At 39.1% G+C, this 19262-nt stretch overlaps 2 protein-coding genes and 1 long non-coding RNA gene across 4 annotated transcripts in view; 1 reads left to right on the top strand and 2 right to left on the bottom strand.

Moving 5' to 3' along the window:
• Window positions 1-1653, bottom strand: part of LOC104955022 (uncharacterized) — a 17356-nt gene extending 15703 nt beyond the window's left edge. Inside the window, exon 1 of the long non-coding RNA XR_799411.1 lies at window positions 1128-1653. This is a non-coding gene — a long non-coding RNA (uncharacterized lncRNA). The remainder of the gene's footprint in view (window positions 1-1127) is intronic.
• An 8054-nt stretch (window positions 1654-9707) lies between these two features.
• Window positions 9708-15272, top strand: spg7 (SPG7 matrix AAA peptidase subunit, paraplegin). Its single transcript, XM_010782245.1, has 15 exons — window positions 9708-9809; window positions 9907-9996; window positions 10122-10503; window positions 10784-10886; window positions 10997-11122; window positions 11302-11464; window positions 11857-12030; window positions 12128-12252; window positions 12482-12584; window positions 12784-12894; window positions 12984-13099; window positions 13394-13550; window positions 13727-13890; window positions 14093-14170; window positions 14304-15272. The coding sequence occupies exons 1-15, from the start codon at window positions 9737-9739 to the stop codon at window positions 14508-14510; spliced, it is 2172 nt and encodes a 723-aa protein (XP_010780547.1). The 5' UTR covers window positions 9708-9736; the 3' UTR covers window positions 14511-15272.
• A 1021-nt stretch (window positions 15273-16293) lies between these two features.
• Window positions 16294-18313, bottom strand: LOC104955020 (cadherin-15-like). 2 transcript variants are annotated; one of them, XM_010782244.1, is made up of 3 exons: window positions 18066-18313; window positions 17796-17987; window positions 16294-17113 (listed from the first exon to the last, which is right to left on the bottom strand). In XM_010782244.1, the coding sequence occupies exons 2-3, from the start codon at window positions 17967-17969 to the stop codon at window positions 16913-16915; spliced, it is 375 nt and encodes a 124-aa protein (XP_010780546.1). In that variant the 5' UTR covers window positions 17970-17987; window positions 18066-18313; the 3' UTR covers window positions 16294-16912. The 2 variants fall into 2 exon arrangements, with proteins under 2 accessions (XP_010780546.1, XP_010780545.1); XM_010782243.1 differs by lacking the exon at window positions 18066-18313 and having other exon boundaries at window positions 17796-18053.
• Window positions 18314-19262: the final 949 nt, after the last annotated feature.

Raw genomic sequence — 19262 nt, 5'->3', positions numbered from 1 at the left:
GTCAATTACCGAAACTTAACCATATGTTTCGGTAGTGAATGTTTCGTTAGTGACGATTCTAGCTAAAATTGAGCATAACTAAAGCATGCTAGCAAGTACATGCCTAGCATACACATATATTACACAATACTTTGCATGATAAAACTCCGAAAAAGTTTACTTAATTGAAGATAATATGTGTTCGGTAGTGACAATTCTTAAGGTTACACGCCGATTTTCAGATTTTGGAACAGATTTATATCAAAAGTATGGGATATAGCTACTTGCCATTCAGCAATGAGGGATAAGGATGCAGTTTCACTGCCTAGTCAAACATGCAGGGGTGTGGCTAAAAACCAGGCTCAGCCATTGGACTAAAACCCCTTGTGTTTCGATAGTGACATGAAAACATGATTTTTTTATTAAAAAATTAAACCCACAATAAATCTGAATATTCCAACTTCTGTTTGAATGTAATCAAAGATCTTCAAAATACACCGGCCCGGCTAAAATAACTGGATGGCCTACCTGCCTGTCAGCCTTCCATCTGTGCACAAACTTAACTCGTGCCCTCATTGGTCATGTGCGCGTTCGTGTGTGTTGGAGGAGGGGCTCTGTAAGGAAGTGGCAGATTTTTTCCGGCTGTGTATTTTCAAATTCTAGCGCACTCGAGCTGGTTTCTCCAAAATTACCTACCCCACCTTTAATTGTTTTGTTAAATTGTTTTTCTTGTTGTGGGACCGCACTTTGTACTAATTCGGTAGAATGCCCCATATATCTGAGACCTATAGTATATTGATGAAAAACAGCATAATAGGGGACCTTTAAAATAAGTGTGGCTACAGACTGAGAAACATACTTGGAATTAGATTTATTGTAGCCAATAATCTTATTTAAGGCACAGGGAGACAGCAACAATAGATATTGTTAATAAAAATCACTAAGAATTGAATTTTTCAAATTCTGCTAAAGAATGCAGAATCGTATTAATTTCTCTCCATAGTGAACATTCAAGGTGAAGATTCTCAATAAGGGCTACCTGTTCCACACATCTGATGAGCGTTATTGGTTTGTCTCTCCACATTGTATTCACATCAACATGTTACCAGTTACACAAGCAAACATATTGAGAAGTGTTATTGACTTACCTGAATGAGTTTCTGTGGTTCACTTGTAAGTGTCCGATTCGATTTTGAAAGAAGTACCTTTCTGACATTAGCACACCTGAGCAGCACATTTTGAACACTATTGCTGGATGAAGGCTTGTGTGATAGTAGGTGAGAGTTTCGCCTTGACAGTGTCCACAATAACCCTGTACTGTATTTTCTACAAAAACCACTACGATGCTGCAACAGCAACGCCGACATTTTATCCCTGGAAGTGGTTTATTATCTGAAAAATGTCAATGCCATAGCCTGTCGTTTTCTATAAAGCTCAATTTGTGAGTTAACACATCTATTTACCCTCTGTTAAATCCGTTTAGCGCTAGCTTGCTAGGTTATCCAACAGTGCAGCCGAGCAAAGATGTCAGCTCCATATCAACACTGCAACCATCCTCTCCGGACTTCCTGTGGACTGAAAATAAATAAATAAAAAACATGTATTTACAGTTAATTCAATTATTTTTGCTGTACCTAAGTACCAATTGTGTAAGGATTATGTTTAATATGTGCTGAATATTTAATAACTATAGCCTTTCCAAAAATGTTTGCCTCGAACTTTAAACTCCAACCTTTCTTGTTGTTCTTCAAGGACCTTCCCGCTGCGCAGACCTTTACGCAGAGGTTGTGCGACTCCAGTCTCACGTAAGATTTCAGTTAGTTGGTTAACTTTACCTACATTTCTACTGTTTTAAAATTATGCCCACATTTTTAAATATAATATTGACTCTGTGCAATGTAGCGATGTTAAATCTGCATTTATACCCCACAAGTGGACGCATACTGACTACGCAGCCAAGATATATGCCTATTTAGTTTGAGTTTATACATTTAGTACACAATATAGAGCCACCTTGGGTCCAGGGTTTGTCTCGTGTTGTATAACATGTGTTATTGGATAATGATATCCGTGTCTAATGTTATTAAGAAAGTAAAAATACGCATAAAACACAGCAGACCAAAAATGTAATGTAACAACTCCCTTCTTCAAATCACACAAGCACATAAATACACATAATAAAACACAAACATACAATGACCTGTGTGGGACACATATTTTATACAACTATACCAAATATATATTTAAAAGAGAGTAAACTAAAACAAATAAATATAAAAAACAAACAAAACAGAAATATCCTTTTTATTATCTGTCAAGAAAATAGAAGGAAAAACTATTAGTGATTACAATTGTATTTCTCCCCATCAAATTATTGTGTGATCAGTTCAGAATATTCTCTGAAACCCTTAAAAACAGGTAGTCCATGAAGTACTAAACGTAGGTAGACACTACAGCAATATTCCAGCAGAGGGCGCTATTAGTCAATTGAGTAAATTCTGGATTCAGCATTCTTTAGCACAAATAATAATACAGACATTGCTAAATGCTGTCAGTTGTGAAATGAAACGTATCCAAGTGGTCACATAGTTTGAGATCATGGAACAAGTGCCAAGTAGGGTCAATTATCTGCTGTTTTATTTTAAAGAAAAACACCTCAGAAATAGATTTTAAGAAATATTTCCTCATGTGAAATCAGCTGGTGGTGTCTTTATTTGAGAGATAAAACAAGGAAATTGCTGCCCCTCATATCTTAGCAATGTCGTAAGAAGCGACGTGTACAGGTCATTTTAAATGACATGTTACAAACACCAATAAGAATATGGAACTTTTCCTTGAGCCAATGGGAGCCTTCGTTTCATTACCTCCCGTTTCATTTCGACCCCAATGGGTGCGTCATGTTAGTTCACAAGCACGCCCCGCTTTCTTGCCATCTGTTCTCCACTCTGACCCGCACGCCGTGTAAAAGGTCTGACCCACATCATTGAAAAAAAAACATACTTTTTATTCATTGGTGGAATAATTACTCAGATCACATACTAAAAAGTAACAATACAACCGTCTTAAAATAGCATATTCAAATCCTAAATGTATTATGGACAAAATGCTAGATGCTAACTGGGTAGTTTAGCATTACACCATATAACTTATTTTGTATATAAAAGGCATGCTCACTTAAATTGTAAAATAAATAAAAATGTAATACGTAATATAATTATTACCATTATTAATACTCAAGTAAAGTCAACATGGTACTTAAAAGTCCTTGAGTAAAGTTACTTGTCACTCTCGGCCCTTTACATTTCATCAAGGTCGAAAATAAATACTGATCACTGTTGTGAAATGTATTGTTTGAGCGAGGGCCTTAGTTTGCAGCTTAAAAATGCTTAAAAAGTGTACCAACATTTGCATATGAGAAAGCCTGGGAACAATCGAATCACAACACAAACCACATATCGAGAAAAAGACAGTTCAAGGTTCCTAGAAATGTGGAAAACGAGTGCATCCAATGGCTCTGTACTCCATTTCCTTCTCTAATATCCTACTATATAATGGAGTGTGGGCTCCTGTCCTGCGTGTGAAACTGTGGACTGCGGTCAGCCACGTTGGAGCCCTGCTTGTGTTGTTTTGAAGCGAGAGCAGGATGCTGAGTAGAGCCAAAATGGCGTCAGTTTCATCTAGTGCGGAAACGGGATCCGCCCACTGCACCGTGGCCAATCAGATCGCTCGTTTCATTCACCAGCGTTTCTGTCCCTAGCGTCCATACTGTGAAGTCAAAGGCCGCTTGAAAACCGCTCGAATGGGTTGGCGGAGAGGATTACATCGAAACAAAATATGATCTTTTGATGGTTTACGTTCACCCAAGCAAGACTACCAGAGCACAAATGGAGTGTTAAAGGTTCGTAGTATGCGGGGACGACGAAATAGCTACGCTGTAAACGACTTTTCGTGGATATTTTAGTTTTTTTTCTTCCGTTGGACGTCTGTTTGTTTGTCTACATGGTTTTAACAAGCTATCGCTAGCCTCGATTCCAGTGAGCTGCTTTCGAGCTGCGATGGTTGTCGTGAGTTTATGCGGATGTCTCCGGGCCAGTCTTTACTAAACCGACGGCGACAAATGGGACCATCCAGCATCGGGCGAAAACATCGCGGCGTTGACTAAATAATTAAGATTCTAAATCTATTTGAATCCGTGAAAAATTCAGTCAGAGGTAAGTCTCATTTTGATGTTCCTGCATAGTTCACGCGTTAACAACAACAAACTGACTTGCTGCCCCCATGGTAAACTCTGCTTGATGTTTGTGCGACAAAGGTCAACTTGCAATTTCTTCATTTACTTAGGACTGTTAACTTTTATTATGTGCTACATGTTACGTATATGTGTATATAAGTCTGTTTTGACTGAAAATAGACATACATTTTTATTGTGCTGCTCTCTTTGAATGCAGGCTTTCTATGGGTATGCGTAGCTGTGTTATGCTGATATTGTGGTTTGAAAAGTGTGTTTTTCAGTTTGGTGTAACGTTAGTTGTTCAGTTGTTTCTACACGTTCTCTCTTGTTTTAAATACGTCGCCATATGTGATAGGCCTGGCATTTTAAGTGTTTACACTTTAGGACAAGATTATAATGTGTTGACTAAGCAACTAGTGGTGCATACATTGATACAATATGTATACATGGATACTAATAGACTAGCATGTGTTTTTTTAGGCTTTTCTTGGAAGCAAACATGTATTAACTTACACTGCCCATCTTCAGTTAGTTCTACAGTAATGTTTGGCTCAAATGTGTTCGTTACTTTCAGTATTAGCCCCTTGGAACACGTGTAATACCATTGACACTAATTATCATTGCATTGTCAGAGGAGTGTGATATAACACCCAGATGTTTACATATTGTTGCTTGTCACAGTTGCACTCGTTATTTGGCGATTGATATACAGCTATACTAACCTACCTGCTTTTCCAGTTAAGTGTGCCCAGCGTCATAAATTTCATCATGAGCTCTATGTCTTGTCCATTTGCTGGTCTGTTCCAGCACTAAAGTAAAATGGATGTGTGGCCTGTCTATAAAGTAAGCATAGGTTAGGTTATTAGAACTAAACTCACAAAGAACATGTGTGTGCTTTGTAGGACTATTTAAAGAACAGTTCTCCGAAATTCCCAGACAGGCTTTCTGTATTTATCAGTAAGAGCCTGTATAGTTAGACTAACAGTGAAATGCGTGGATGGATACCTGTCACAATTACCCAAGTTAGTTCAGTGGAGTGCCTGTGTTTTCTGTGTTAAATGTCATATAAAGGAGGGGCAAAACAAGAGGTGGATTTGAGCTGAAATGGAATATGGAGGAGAAGCTCTTGACTTTGGTGCAGTACCAATGCTGTGGAAAACACTGCAGTGCCGCTGGTGGTGTTTTCCACCAAGATACTGAGTGTTTTAGCTTGTTGGGGCGTTCATGTTGACTACACTGCAGAGGCAGTGATGCATATCTCTGTCTCCTATTTCTTTGTGCTATAGTTAAAGCTTCGAATGGTATCACATGCCCAATTCTGTTATACAAAGAGATTAGGATGTGTGGGATTTAAAAACAAACAAGATTTAGCAGAGTTATTTTGAGAAACAGGATCTGTAAAACATTACCATATATCACCCATGTGTTTACATTGTGAATGTGGGATAACCAACACATGGAATGACAATCTCATTTAAACTAAAGTTTGCCTTTTAACACATGGTGTATCAATACATTACTTTTATGGTCTTGTACTATATGCTGTAAACACATTTTTCACAGTTCTGTTTATATAATGGGTATGTGCATATATTTTAACCTATTTGTTTTTGACTCATAAGTAGCCATTCCAAGACAGTATGGAGGACAGTGTTGTGTGGTCACCTTAATCAAAAATGAATGACATTTAATGCTGATATTTGCCGTTAATGCAGCATAATTATAATATATATATATATATATATATATACATACCAGGGATATTTCGGTCAAAATATATCGTCATGAGTAAGGACCAGTGCCATGCTATTTGGCCTTACTGAACTTTGCGTCCCATCAGGTTCCCATTAGTGATCGCTAGATTTTGCCCCGGTTCCAAAAGTCCTATGAGAGAGAATAAACCTTGCCATCTGCTTGCAACAGGAAATGGAGTTGTGCTTGGGTCAGAAAGCTCATGAGCTGTGATTGTAACTTGGGGTTATATGTTTTGTGCAGGCCTCATAGAAAGACAGGCAACAATTCTATTTGTCTTATCTTCCATTGCCTAACAGTTGCCCTTGTGTCTCAAGCTCCATTAATAGTCGTTTTGACCGGATGCAGAACATTAACTAACAAAGTGCTGTTGTTAAACAAGCCTGATTGTCATGTTCTTACTCCATTTTAAGATGTTGGCTTGCCATCTCATTCTTTTGTAGATCTCAATATATTTTTGTGAAAGACAGGTTGATTTGTAGACAAACACAACTGAGTCCCTGCCTCTTTAAAAAAACGTAACAAAAGTGAAAGCTAAAGCACAATATGCTCATGATTGTGGTTATTGGGTGGCTTGACAGTCACATTTCATAGACCCAAAGACCAGAGTTTGAGTACAAAGTGTGTGTGTGTGTGTGTGTGTGTGTGTGTGTGTGTGTGTGTGTGTGTGTGTGTGTGTGTGTGTGTGTGTCTGTGGGAGTGTGTGTGTGTGTGTGTGTGTGTGTGTGTGTGTGTGTGTAATAAACATTGAATGTGTTTAATTGAATGGTGGCAGGTTGTGTGTGAGAGAGAATAAATAAGGCAGACCAATATTGAAAAAAAAAATCTATTATTTTTCGCAACTTTCCGCATATTTGCAATTTCACCGCATAAAATCACATAAAAACCCTGTGTGTTTAATCGCATAATCAAGGATTTTTGCCCGCGTTTTTCTGGAGGGTCTAGATGGCGCGCGAAGGCCGGTTTATGCATCTCTTGGGAACAAATCAAATACTACTTTCTAATGGTTTCTTTTTCTAATAAACCTTGCATTGGTCACACAATTCATTCTCTTGTGGTTTGTTCTATCTGAAGTATGATAAGGATTTATCACAAGCTGTTTCGTTGTGCTATCTTATAATCAGTACTGTATAGTAAATGTGAGGTAAAGTGTGTCGCCAATGTAACCGGTTGGAATCCGAAGTGGCGATGAGGTCTTACAATGTATGGAAAGGGTCTTTTAAAAAAGGTCTTAAAATGTATTAAATTTGACTTCAGGATTCCTGCATATGACCTGTTTTTAACAGCAAGGCTTACTAAATCCACAAGAATACCACATTAGTCAAACTGTACACCAGTTTCCTGCATGTTGCATATTTTTGTTGAGAAATTAATAGGGCTGCCCTCAACTAAAGATGTTAGTAGTCAACCGATCAGTTCCGGCAATTAGTTGACTATCGCCACATGTTTATGATTATTATTATTTTTCTCCCAAAATGGTTTCAGTTTCAAGGGCTGAGAAAGAACGTTATTATAAAAGCATTGTAAGTTGTGCTTCACAAAATATAAAATAAACAGCAGAAGCTCTGGGAAGGATTTGTAATGTGTGTTGGAACAAGCAGCGAAGACACACACAATGAACATTTAGTTAATTTATTCTCTCATTCTTATCTGAATATGACAAACCAATAAAAACACAGCAAAAGGAAACACCGAAAATATGCGAATCGGCGGGAAAAAACCTCCGCATTTTGCCCTCATCAATTTAACGTTTTCTGAGGTCAGCATAGGTTTATATATGTTGATGCTAGGCTAGGCTCCGGCCTGACTCCTTGCTGCTGTTTTCCTCCGATTATGAGAAAGGCGCACGCGTTGTAGGGGATAATTAAGCTCCGTGTTTTGTTATGATGTGCACTCGGCCGGCTGTGGATATGGAGGAATCTTTTTACCTGCATAGTTTGCTTGTCCCCCTGTGAGGGTTTACAGGCTCAGAAAGATTCACACTTGCAGTGTTTCCCTCAGATCTGAAATCTACTTGTGGTTGTAGCCGANTGTACTTGCTAGCATGCTTTAGTTATGCTCAATTTTAGCTAGAATCGTCACTAACGAAACATTCACTAGTCAATTACCGAAACTTAACCATATGTTTCGGTAGTGAATGTTTCGTTAGTGACGATTCTAGCTAAAATTGAGCATAACTAAAGCATGCTAGCAAGTACATGCCTAGCATACACATATATTACACAATAATGGTTTTGTTGTTTTTATATTGTTATTTATTGTTATTGTTGTTTTGTTTTTGTTTTTTATGGCGTGTACAGNCTTTAGTAACAGGCTGAAATAGAGGGGGATGAGGCTACAATGGGTGATCTCAGATATATAAAAAACATGTCTATGAAGTGTTTTGCTCAGAATACCAAACAGATCACCCATTGTAGCCTCATCCCCCTCTATTTCAGCCTGTTACTAAAGTGCTGATTCTGGGTCAGTAGTAGCTTCAAACATTCACACTTCAACATAAGGCATGTTATGAGTTAAGATTAAGCAATAAGGTTGAGGGAATACGATACAACCTTGAGAACAAAATACTGTAGTCACTACCGAAACACTGGATGTTTTGTAAAAAATTAAGTATATTGACTTATCAACTAAAATGATATGATACTAATTGGTTTAATGTATGTTACATTTCAACAATCATCAACTCTGGAATCAATATGATCAGTATTATGCATTTTTACAAAGACAGTTTGCATTATGATTTTTAGAAATTGAACTTTGAAATTGTATTAAAAATGAAATTGCATTGATTTAATGGTGAAAACCCTCAAGAAATATTTGTTAAAATACTATTTAGAGAAGGGAAGGTAAAACAATCTTAACAGGTTAATATAATACTTTTTTACTACAGTGTATGTACTATGTTTTGGTAGTGACCATTTTTGGTACAGGAAGAACATTCCAATACAGTCTGAAAATACGATATAAAAATGTACGGTTCTTTTACTAGATATGCGTAATTTAGATATGGTAGAAAATATATATGGACAACGTTTTGGGGGAAAAACATAAACAATTTCAAAACTGTTTCAACCTGACTTTTCACCAATTCGGTAGAATGGCCCATTTACAAAACATGTCTCTGAAGTGTTTGGCTCGAAATACCCAACAGATAATGCATTGCCGCATCCCATAATCCCCTCTGTTTCAGCCCTGTTTCAAAAGTGCTGATTCTCTGTCTGTTACTTTAGATGAAAATAAGGAGCCACTCCCCACGCCCCTCTGAGAGATATCTGGTTAAAAAGAACACAATGGTACTCTAGGAGGAGATTGGGGGTGGGCGGGTGTTACCTTGGTTGGTGATTGTCTAATGGTTACACAAGCCACAAAATCGTTATGACATCATAAAGTGGCCAAAATCTGATCATCTCATTTTCAGACAGGTTTTTATATAAATGGATCAGGACAAAAAGTGAGGGAATCTTTTTTCCTGAAATGTTCAGAATCTCTTTACAGAGGGGACGCATGATTATGTATAAAATACATGAAAAAGGGGATTTTGCATAATAGGTGACCTTTAATGAACTGAGAGTATTTTTTCTACTGTCTTTTAATTTCAATTTAGATTCATGTATAATGCTTCTCCTCTGTTGTAATTTCAATGTATTGTGAAGAGGTTTTAATGCATGGGCAAAGTACACCTTTTAAACTTTCTCTATGGCCTTTTTGTTCTGACCATTTGGCACTTCATTGTTCCCACTACAGAGCCTCCTCCACAGACCCTTGGGTCCTGGCATGGTGGGACTTAGCAAAGAGTTAATCAGAAACAACCTGCTGAGGAACCCTGTTGGTTTGGTAAATCTATTAGGTAAACAATGAGTTTTGTCTTTCTTAAAATTATGATATCATATCATTTTACCTTTTTTTCTTATAGCTATTGATGATGGAAAACATTTTGATTTCAGGGTCTATAAACTTCTTTAGTACATCTCAATCTAAACAAGAGAAAAATAAAGGCAGTGGACCAAAGGAAAAAACTCCAGTGGAAGATGAAGGTAAGTGATCAATGGCTATTACTGGCACATGGCCAGTTAATAATTGAACATCATCTGTCTGTGATCTTTGAATCTGTCTTTAAACCTTTTTATTATCTTTCTCCACAATCTGTGTCACCTTTCAGAGGAGAAAAAGCGCAAAGACCAGGAACGCCAGATGTACAGGGACCGGCTGCGGACCCTCTTCATCATTGCGCTCGTCATGAGCTTGCTGAACTCCATCAATACCAGCGGTGGTAACATCTCTTGGAACGACTTTGTCCATGAGATGTTGGCCAAAGGAGAGGTGTCCCGTGTGCAGGTCTCTCCTGAGAGTGACATTGTAGAAATCTACCTTCATCCCGGAGCAGTTATTTTTGGAAAGCAGAGGCTGGCACTCATGTACAGAATGCAGGTAGCCAACATTGACAAATTTGAGGAGAAGCTGAGAGCTGCTGAAGAAGAGCTGAATATTGACGCTAAGGATAGGATACAGGTGTCCTACAAACGCACCGGATTCTTCCGCAAGTAAGAACATGACCTTTCTCAAAATGATCTGTGTTATAAATTGAGCAGTTCCATCTTTATCTATGCCATCTACAAACACAGTACAACTAGTTTCATAAAGAGCCAATAGGTTCTGACATTACAGTATGTGTCGTTACCAACTGTAATGTCTTCATAAGGTACTTCTAGTTTAACAGTAAACTGCTCAAATTTGCACAAAATCACATTTAAAATGTGTTCTTAATCTGTAAATTCCGATTAAATAAGTAATCTTCTGTTTTTTCATCCCTCTTCTTTACAGTGCAGTCTATGCTCTAGGGATGGCTGCTATTGGTGTAGCTATTCTCTGGTATATCTTCCGACTAGCTGGCATTGGGGGCAGAGAAGGTGGCTTCAGTGCTTTTGTGAGTGAAACTAATGCTAGTGTACATATAGGGTTCTTTTTTGGTTCCACTGATTTTTTCCAAAAATTTTTAACAAGTGTATTAATTTCATGTCACATTCGACTTAACAGAATCAACTAAAGATGGCCAAGTTCACCATTGTGGACGGCAAGTCCGGTAAAGGTGTGAGCTTCAAGGATGTGGCGGGCATGCACGAGGCTAAGATGGAAGTAAAGGAATTTGTCGACTACCTCAAGGTAACACACCAGACCCACAGTCATATACTTTGGTTTTACATTGTACTTTTACCCTGTTTTTTAATGTTAGGTAGAAAATCACACATCAAACTTTGTTAGAATATCTACTACTTAAAGTGTGTTTTTTCACAAATAACTACAACAACTTTATTTTTAACTTACCACATTGGATTTGTCAGAATCCAGAACGATACCTTGTATTGGGAGCCAAGGTTCCCAAGGGTGCCTTGCTGCTGGGGCCCCCAGGTTGTGGAAAGACCCTCCTGGCCAAAGCTGTAGCCACCGAGGCCCAGGTCCCCTTTCTGGCTATGGCAGGCTCTGAGTTCGTGGAGGTCATTGGAGGTTTGTAAAGTCAGCATCAGCAGACATTATGGCATGGAGCAGGTCAACATAAAAATAATGCTGATATTCAATACAACAGTAGATAATGATAGTTATGGTAATACTGTGATATAGATTAAATGTCTGTTCCTGTGTTTCAATGCAGGGTCATTCTGTAATGACACTTCTCTTGATGTGTTTAAGGATTGCCATCACATGACTAATGATTTGTTGTAGGTTTAAATATCCTCTCCAAAATTGTGTCAGTGATATCCAATTATTGGTAAAAAATGTGATTTAATTTGAGGGATCACTCCTCAGTATTTGTGTCAGAAGGTAATAGCTTGAACCAAATTAGATGCTATCGGTTTCTCCTCAGTTTTGAGTTTATAATTGTACATGTTTGTGTGTAGGCCTGGGTGCTGCTAGGGTGAGGAGTCTGTTCAAGGAGGCTCGAGGCCGAGCGCCATGCATCGTCTACATCGATGAGATCGATGCTGTGGGAAAGAAGCGCTCCACCAACACGTCGGGTTTCTCCAATACTGAAGAGGAGCAGACTCTCAACCAGCTGCTGGTAGAGATGGATGGTGTGTATAAAACCTGGGATTTCAGAGAAGATTGTTGTCAACAGACGTGGACTTTTCTTTCAGAACAATGGCACATTTCTTCCTCTTTTTTTTTCAGGAATGGGAACAACAGACCACGTCATTGTCCTTGCTTCCACCAACAGAGCAGATGTCTTGGACAATGCTCTCATGAGACCCGGCAGACTGGACAGGCACATCTTTATAGATCTGCCCACACTGCAGGTAGTCTTAAGAATATACCTTATCAGTTTAAACATATTAACACATTTCATGTTGTCACTATTTTAAAGCATGACACCTTTTGGAGCTGCTTCCTGGTATCCTGTAAAGCCATCTCACATTATCAAGCAAACAAACATATGGACAGATAAACCGTGGTAATTGTGTAGGAGGTTAAGACAGACTTTGTCAGTTAAATCTAATTTGTTACATATTTATTGTCATTTCTCAGGAGAGGAGGGAGGTCTTTGAGCAACATCTTAAGATCTTGAAGCTGACCCAGCCCCCGGATACCTACTCTCTGCGTCTAGCTGAGCTCACCCCAGGCTTCAGTGGTAAACACATATTTACTGTTTTGTTTTTGTGTAAATCATAAACATCTGTGACCCTAACAAAGTAATGACCAGCCTCTATGAATAAAGCATGTGATCAACAACCATGAACCGTCACAACCAAACACTGGTGATGTTTACTGAACTGTCATTCCCATAATGGTGATCATATGGTTGTTTCCTACTCACTCTGTCTCTACAGGCGCAGACATTGCAAACATCTGTAACGAAGCCGCCCTGCATGCTGCCAGGGAAGGGCACAAGTCCATCGATACCTTTAACTTTGAGTATGCAGTGGAGAGAGTATTAGCAGGTACAATGATGCAAACACTGAATTATGGAAGTACATTAAAATAAATGTCACCTGCCACTTTGGCTAAATCTGACAGTGTGTGTTTTCAGGGAGTGTAAAGAAGAATAAGATCCTGTCTAAAGAGGAGCAGAGGATTGTTGCCTTCCATGAGTCTGGACATGCTTTAGTGGGATGGCTTCTTGAGCACACAGAGGCAGTCATGAAGGTAAGGCACGTCTGCTCCCTGATTTAGTGAAGACTTTTTTGGCCCGTTTCAAAATGTGACTTAATTGATGGCTTTATCTTTATAAAAAAAATCTCTTGTAAATCAGTCATTGCCACACTTTATTAACACAAGTGGTTCTGAGAAATAAATTGATGTGTATTATCTCGAGGTTGAGAGGATGACTGGGCATCGTTTAGGATTTGTGGACTTAAAGTCCAGCACTAATTAACAATGTAGATTGTTATAGTTTGACTGGCAGAATGCAGGATTCTCCATCATTTTTTTTTTTTTTAGGTGTCCATTGCTCCGCGTACTAATGCCGCCTTGGGATTCGCCCAGATCTTACCTCGCGATCAGTACCTGTTCACAAAGGAGCAGCTGTTTGAGCGGATGTGCATGGCTCTGGGAGGACGAGCTGCTGAGGCCATCACTTTTAACAAAGTTACAACAGGTACTCTCCATCTATTGTATATCCACTGTGATCACAGCTTGCCACGACAATTAACACTCAAGTCTGATTAGAAATGGTGGCCGAGTATCCAAAAGTAAACTGCTAAACATCCAAATATAAAGACTGTCCTATACTTTGCACTAACAGTGATTGAATTACCCTCGCTTTGTCCCCAGGAGCTCAGGATGACTTGCGTAAGGTGACCCGTGTGGCCTACTCTATGGTGAAGCAGTACGGCATGTGTGACAGCGTTGGCCAGGTCTCATTCCCCGAGACAGAGCAGCAAAACGGCGTCGGACGCAGACCCTTCAGCCAGGGCCTGCAGCAACAGATGGATCATGTGGGTTATACAGATTGATTATATCTCCGTTAGCCCACATTAGCACACACATAGGGAGTTCAAGTTAGTTTTGACTGATATTTGTATCAGTTGTTTTGAAATATAACTGCTTCTCATCTCCCTGTTCATTTTCCAAGGACAAAGTGAATGTTGCTCCATGCCATTATTTAATAAATCCATTTAAATCACTTGTTCTTCACAGGAGGCTAAGATCTTGATAGCGCGTGCTTACAGGCACACCGAGAAGATCCTACTGGACAACAGAGACAAGCTGGCACTGGTCAGTTTATCCCTTCTTTGATCATACATTTTATTTAGATTGTAGCTTTTTCATACCACTGAGCCTCGCCTGTATTACCTTTGGTTTGTTTTAAGTTCTAAACTTGTTATTTATTTATTTTGTTCGGTTCCAGTTGGCCAACGCGCTGATAGATAGAGAGGTGGTGAACTACGAGGACATTGAGGCGTTGCTGGGGCCACACCCCCATGGGCCCAAGAAGCTGATCGCCCCACAGAACTGGTTGGAGGCCGAGAGGGACAAACAAGACACGGGAGAGGACCAACCTCCCCCACCTCCCCGTAAAGACAGAGACGAGGACGCAAATCCACAGTTGGTCTGATATTAAAGTGAATGTATCAGAATTGTTCAAATGCTTCATTTTGTGGGGTCACCAGGGGAATTGTATAAAACCTGGTATTGATTCCTTACTATGAAGCTTTATATGCCTGAAAGGGAAACCATCAACGTTCCCATGCATATGTCGTGTTTCAAATACACCTGTTTTCTAGCTGACCCTAAAACACACCAAATACATTTCTTTGGCAGGACTTTTTTTTTCTGTAATGTGTTTGCTGCACAGCCATATTAGGTCATCGGAGCACTCAAATCAGTTCTATTTAAATGTCTCTTACTAGCCTAAACTACGGATATTTTAGAAAGCTCTCTGAATTGCAAAAATATACATACTGTATGTGCTACAGTAGGTTTTATGTTGCATATACAGGTTTGGATTAAAGTAATACTTGAGGATTTGTTATTTCAAATCTGCAAATTATAAAGCAACTGCTAGCCGTTGGTAACTCGTCATACTGTACGAATAAAAGTTGATCTTAGGTGTGATTATTCTACTTTGTCCGAGCTAACCCTTTGTACCGGTGTTATGATGAAACTACAAATAGGCTAAAGGTTTGTTTTGTTGAATATGCGGCTGATTAGACTTCACACATCTGTCCTTTTCTCACCATGAGATTTAAGGATTAAATAGGTTGAAGGAAGTGTTTTTTTTATAATTCAAATCCTAGTTTTGGTTTGTTTTATGCGAGTGAGTATGGAGTCCAAAAGGATGGCGTTGTCAAATATTAAAATAAAGTGATGTAAATAATGTGTGTTGTATCAAATGATCATGGAAACAGACCATTTACTTTTACACATTGTGTTATGTTGCAGCCTAATGCTTAATTTCTTCCTCATTAATCTTCACTAAATACCGGTGTAGTACAAAAAAATACACATAACCCTGATACACTGTATATTATTGGATGTGCATTAAACCTAAGTATGTACTTGAAGCACTATTGCCGGTGATAACAGCCTCGAGTCGGCTTGGGGATAAGGTGACAACACACCTGGATCTGTGGATTTTCTGCCAGTCTTCTCCGCAGGTCTTTTCAGTCGCAGTCGGGTTGGAGGGTACAGTTGGTGGACAGTCATCATGTCTCTTTTGTCTTAAGAGAAGCTTCCATCTGGCCACTTTGACATTAACCAAGATCGGTGGAGAGTTGCAGTCCTTCTGGAAGACTCTTATCTCCACACAGGGTCAACCATAGTAACCACCAGGTTCTTGGTAACATCTCTTACACATGGCCTTCTCCCCCAGTTGCTAAGTTTAGCTGGGTGGCCAGCTGTAGCAGCAGTGTTTAAAACTTTTTACATTTAAGAATTATGGAAGGTCTTCAATGCAACAGAAACAAGTTCCTCAATAAAATGCTGTCTGAGCTCCACAAGCACATCCTTCAACCTCTTGTATTGGGTTTTGCTCCGATTTGCAGTGTTAGCTGTGAGACTTTTTAGGTGTCAGGTGTGCCTTTTAAAATGATCTCAAATCAACTAAACTTAACACAGGCGGACTTGAGTCAGGTGTGGACACGCCTCTAAAAATATCAAGATAAATTAGAGGCACCTGAGCTAAATGTCAAGTGGAATAGCAAACAGTCTCAATAAGGTCAATATGATATTTTAGATTTCCTTTTTAATACATTTGCTAAAACTTTAAAAGCCAGTTTTTTCTTTTCCATTATGGGATATTGAGTAGATGGTGAGTGTATACAGTTCTATGTAAAAGAGATCTTATTTCATGATGAGCAAAGAGAAACAATACACACACTTAATAAAAGACTTACATTTATTCTGGAAACTCTAAATTCAATGAACATATACAGTAAAAAAAAAAAACATTCAAAATCTTCACCTCCGAACTATTTGATACTATATAATATATTGTGGTACAGTTTGTTTGGTTGAGTAAATGGTTTTTTCCAAAAAGGTTAATAGCTGGAATGGAGGATTTGTGATCAAAAAAACAAAATGAAAATAAAATGATCACTTATATATAAAAAAATACATAAAAGGTTTGTTTTCTCAGGCTTGTTGCATTAATACCGAGAAATCCAAGTCTGAGGATGGGCAAACCAGACATGGACAACCATGTATTACAGCACAGCTCATTTCCTCTCGGCTGATCGAATCAGCTCTTGAGTTCTCTGTCTCATTAACTTCTCCCAAGCTAAGTACAACATTTTTCCACAAGGCATTTTGTCAGTAGTGTCCAAATGAACCTCTTTAAACTAGGGCACTTAGAGATTAAAGTCCCACGCCTTTACATAGCACTTATCTTTCTTTGGCACACTTCAAATCTTGTCCTTGACTAAAATATTGCCAAATGGGTCAGAGAAAAAAAACCCTGAGCCCTGATCCCTAACTGGTGGTGAAGCACACATGTCTTTCTTTGAGGGGCTGTCCCTGTTAACGTGGGTCATACATGTTGGCCAGTTTCTTAAAGCGTGGTCCCCAGTCGTTGAGGTAGTCGTAGTCCTGGTCTCCGTCAGAGCTGCCTGAAGCAATGGAGCTGAGGCTGCCTGCCAGGGAGCCCTCTCCCTCGTAGTCATAGATCAGGGCCGTGTCGTAGGGAGGCACGTTCGGATCGTTGTCGGCAGCCTCCAGGCCCTGAGGGAGGAAAACATGTCAAATGGTTAGAATAAAACTAAATGAGTACAAATATAAATAATTCTTAGTAAACAAACTCTCCTTCATAACATAAATAAATATCACGTGTCCGACGATAAGTTATTAGAAGTATATACTGTATCTGCCCTCCTTCTCCATAACTCCATCATATACACAACACAACCCACAGACAACTAGCTGTACAACCCAAATATCCACACAGTGTAAATGAGAGTAACATTCAAACAATTGCCCTGGTGTTCATCCCTTCACCTGTTTGGTACTTCTTCTTGAATTGATATTATGTTATATGATTTATGATATATTTGAGCCTCTACATCTAACCATTCCACACATTCACCTCACTAATTGAAAAACACATGCTCTTCAGAGGTACTTCTTAAATAATAACCCCTCTCTATGACCAAGAAAATGTATTGTATGTTATAAAAAAGTGACCTTTTTCTTGCTTTATAGATTATTTGTTCAGAAACATTGGCAGAAGGTCTGTCAATAGTTAATACCTGTTTTGTATTTTTGAATTTGAGTTACTACAAAGGCTTTGCCCTTTTAATAATGATCCCAATTTGGGAAATCTAACTTCTAATTGTGGTCTGGGTCTTCATAATTCCTTGTTTATATGGCGTTTAGGTAAAACAGGGTCCTGGTAGAAGCCTCTCACATCATTGATGTAGTCCTCGATGTCAGTGGGGTCTGCTGGCGGCCTCCGTGGGTAGATAGGTGAGGGCAGGTTATGTGGAGCGTCCTTCCTGAGGGGCTGCTTTCCTCGAGGAACAGCGGACCCTGGGTAGTAGGACCCCGGGGTCGAAGGGGCCTCAAGTGGATTCCACAGCATGTCGATGCTAAAGGCATTCTGCAAAGGTAAAAAATAAGCTTGACTGTGTGTACTTTGTGAATACAGTGATAACATGCATACACAACACACTCTCACTCCATAAACGTCCAGGAGCGACGCTTGGTCAGGGTCCCGAGGCGTGCAGTTGGGACGCTCCTATGCTCCTTCAGATTCATAAAGGGACGCAAATAGCTTTCACTGATTGCAATGTATTCCCATCTGCGGCGGGATTTGACGCTCATGGAAGCACGGCATTCATTTGTGTCGGCTGCTCTTAAAAGGCAATGTGAGCGTCCATTCCCATTGGATAACAGAGAATTGTACACCAGGAAGTAAGTATTCTCCTTACTGTCAATTGATTTGACAGTGATATCTGCACTACTCATCAACTCAAAAACACCAGATTATCCTTGTTGATTAAACGACATTGATAGGTTTTGTGAACATTTTCTTGTTGCCCCAACTGGTCGACACCTCTTTTAGCAGAAACAAAGGCTACATTAATATATTAAATCGATGTTAATCCAGGTGGATGTGGAATTAACGGACGTGACGTTGTGTGATTGCGTTGCCAAGCAACAGCTTCGGTTCATGTTAATTTACAAACTCTTCAACTACAACCGTAGTTATATTTAAAAACATGTTAGAAGGCCTCACGAAATACTTTAATGTAAATTAAAATTGAAATGTGAAGGAATGTGTGTACAACAAAATACATCCTTACGAAATACGAAACCGGAAACAGACGGAGGCAAGATCCTCAACTCGATTTAGCACGCTGGGATTTGGTGTTTATATAAGATGTGAAATCCGAAAACATATTTTAAAAATAAAATAATACATTATTCCGAGTGTGCTTGCTTTTCTCTTTGAAAGTCATCACATAACGGCATTGTAATACACGGTTCGGCTGCATTAAATAGGAAATATCTGCCGTAGTTGTATATTTATAGAGCCCTGATGAGAAACATGAGGGCTTTGTAGAGACAAACAGGAGGAAATGCCGCCAAACTGAAAACGTGACGTGGATCCTAAATATATCAGCAGTTAAACAACATCTTACATTTCTTTTCACACAATACGTCTCCTTGCAGTAGATTGTATTGCTCATTACGTTAATGAAAATCCCTAAGGATAATATAGAGTTATTATTTTATTTATTTTTTACGGGTATTTGCGGCGAGAATTGGGTGATCCACGGCATAAGATGACGCGACGCGTGCAGATACGGACACTTGTATCGTGCAAGTAGATGGTTAGACCCGAGTTTAGTCACTTTTCAGTCGGGCGTTA

The sequence above is a fragment of the Notothenia coriiceps genome, unplaced genomic scaffold (assembly GCF_000735185.1).
Source record: "Notothenia coriiceps isolate Sejong01 unplaced genomic scaffold, NC01 NC01_scaffold00024472, whole genome shotgun sequence".
NCBI lineage: Eukaryota > Metazoa > Chordata > Actinopteri > Perciformes > Nototheniidae > Notothenia > Notothenia coriiceps.
Note: the sequence above shows the minus strand (reverse complement) of the source record. Positions and strands in the feature narration are given on the sequence as shown.

Bases quoted from the DNA above. Each gene is read 5' to 3' on its own strand.
- LOC104955020 (XM_010782243.1), bottom strand. From the start codon at position 18,044: ATGTTATCACTGTATTCACAAAGTACACACAGTCAAGCTTATTTTTTA. The intron at 17,114-17,795 runs GTGAGAGGCTTC...TTCCTCCCTCAG, and splicing joins TCGAGGACTACATCAATGAT to GGCCTGGAGGCTGCCGACAA.
- spg7 (XM_010782245.1), top strand. From the start codon at position 9,737: ATGGTGGGACTTAGCAAAGAGTTAATCAGAAACAACCTGCTGAGGAAC. The intron at 12,895-12,983 runs GTACAATGATGC...GTGTGTTTTCAG, and splicing joins AGTGGAGAGAGTATTAGCAG to GGAGTGTAAAGAAGAATAAG. The intron at 14,171-14,303 runs GTCAGTTTATCC...GTTCGGTTCCAG, and splicing joins ACAGAGACAAGCTGGCACTG to TTGGCCAACGCGCTGATAGA.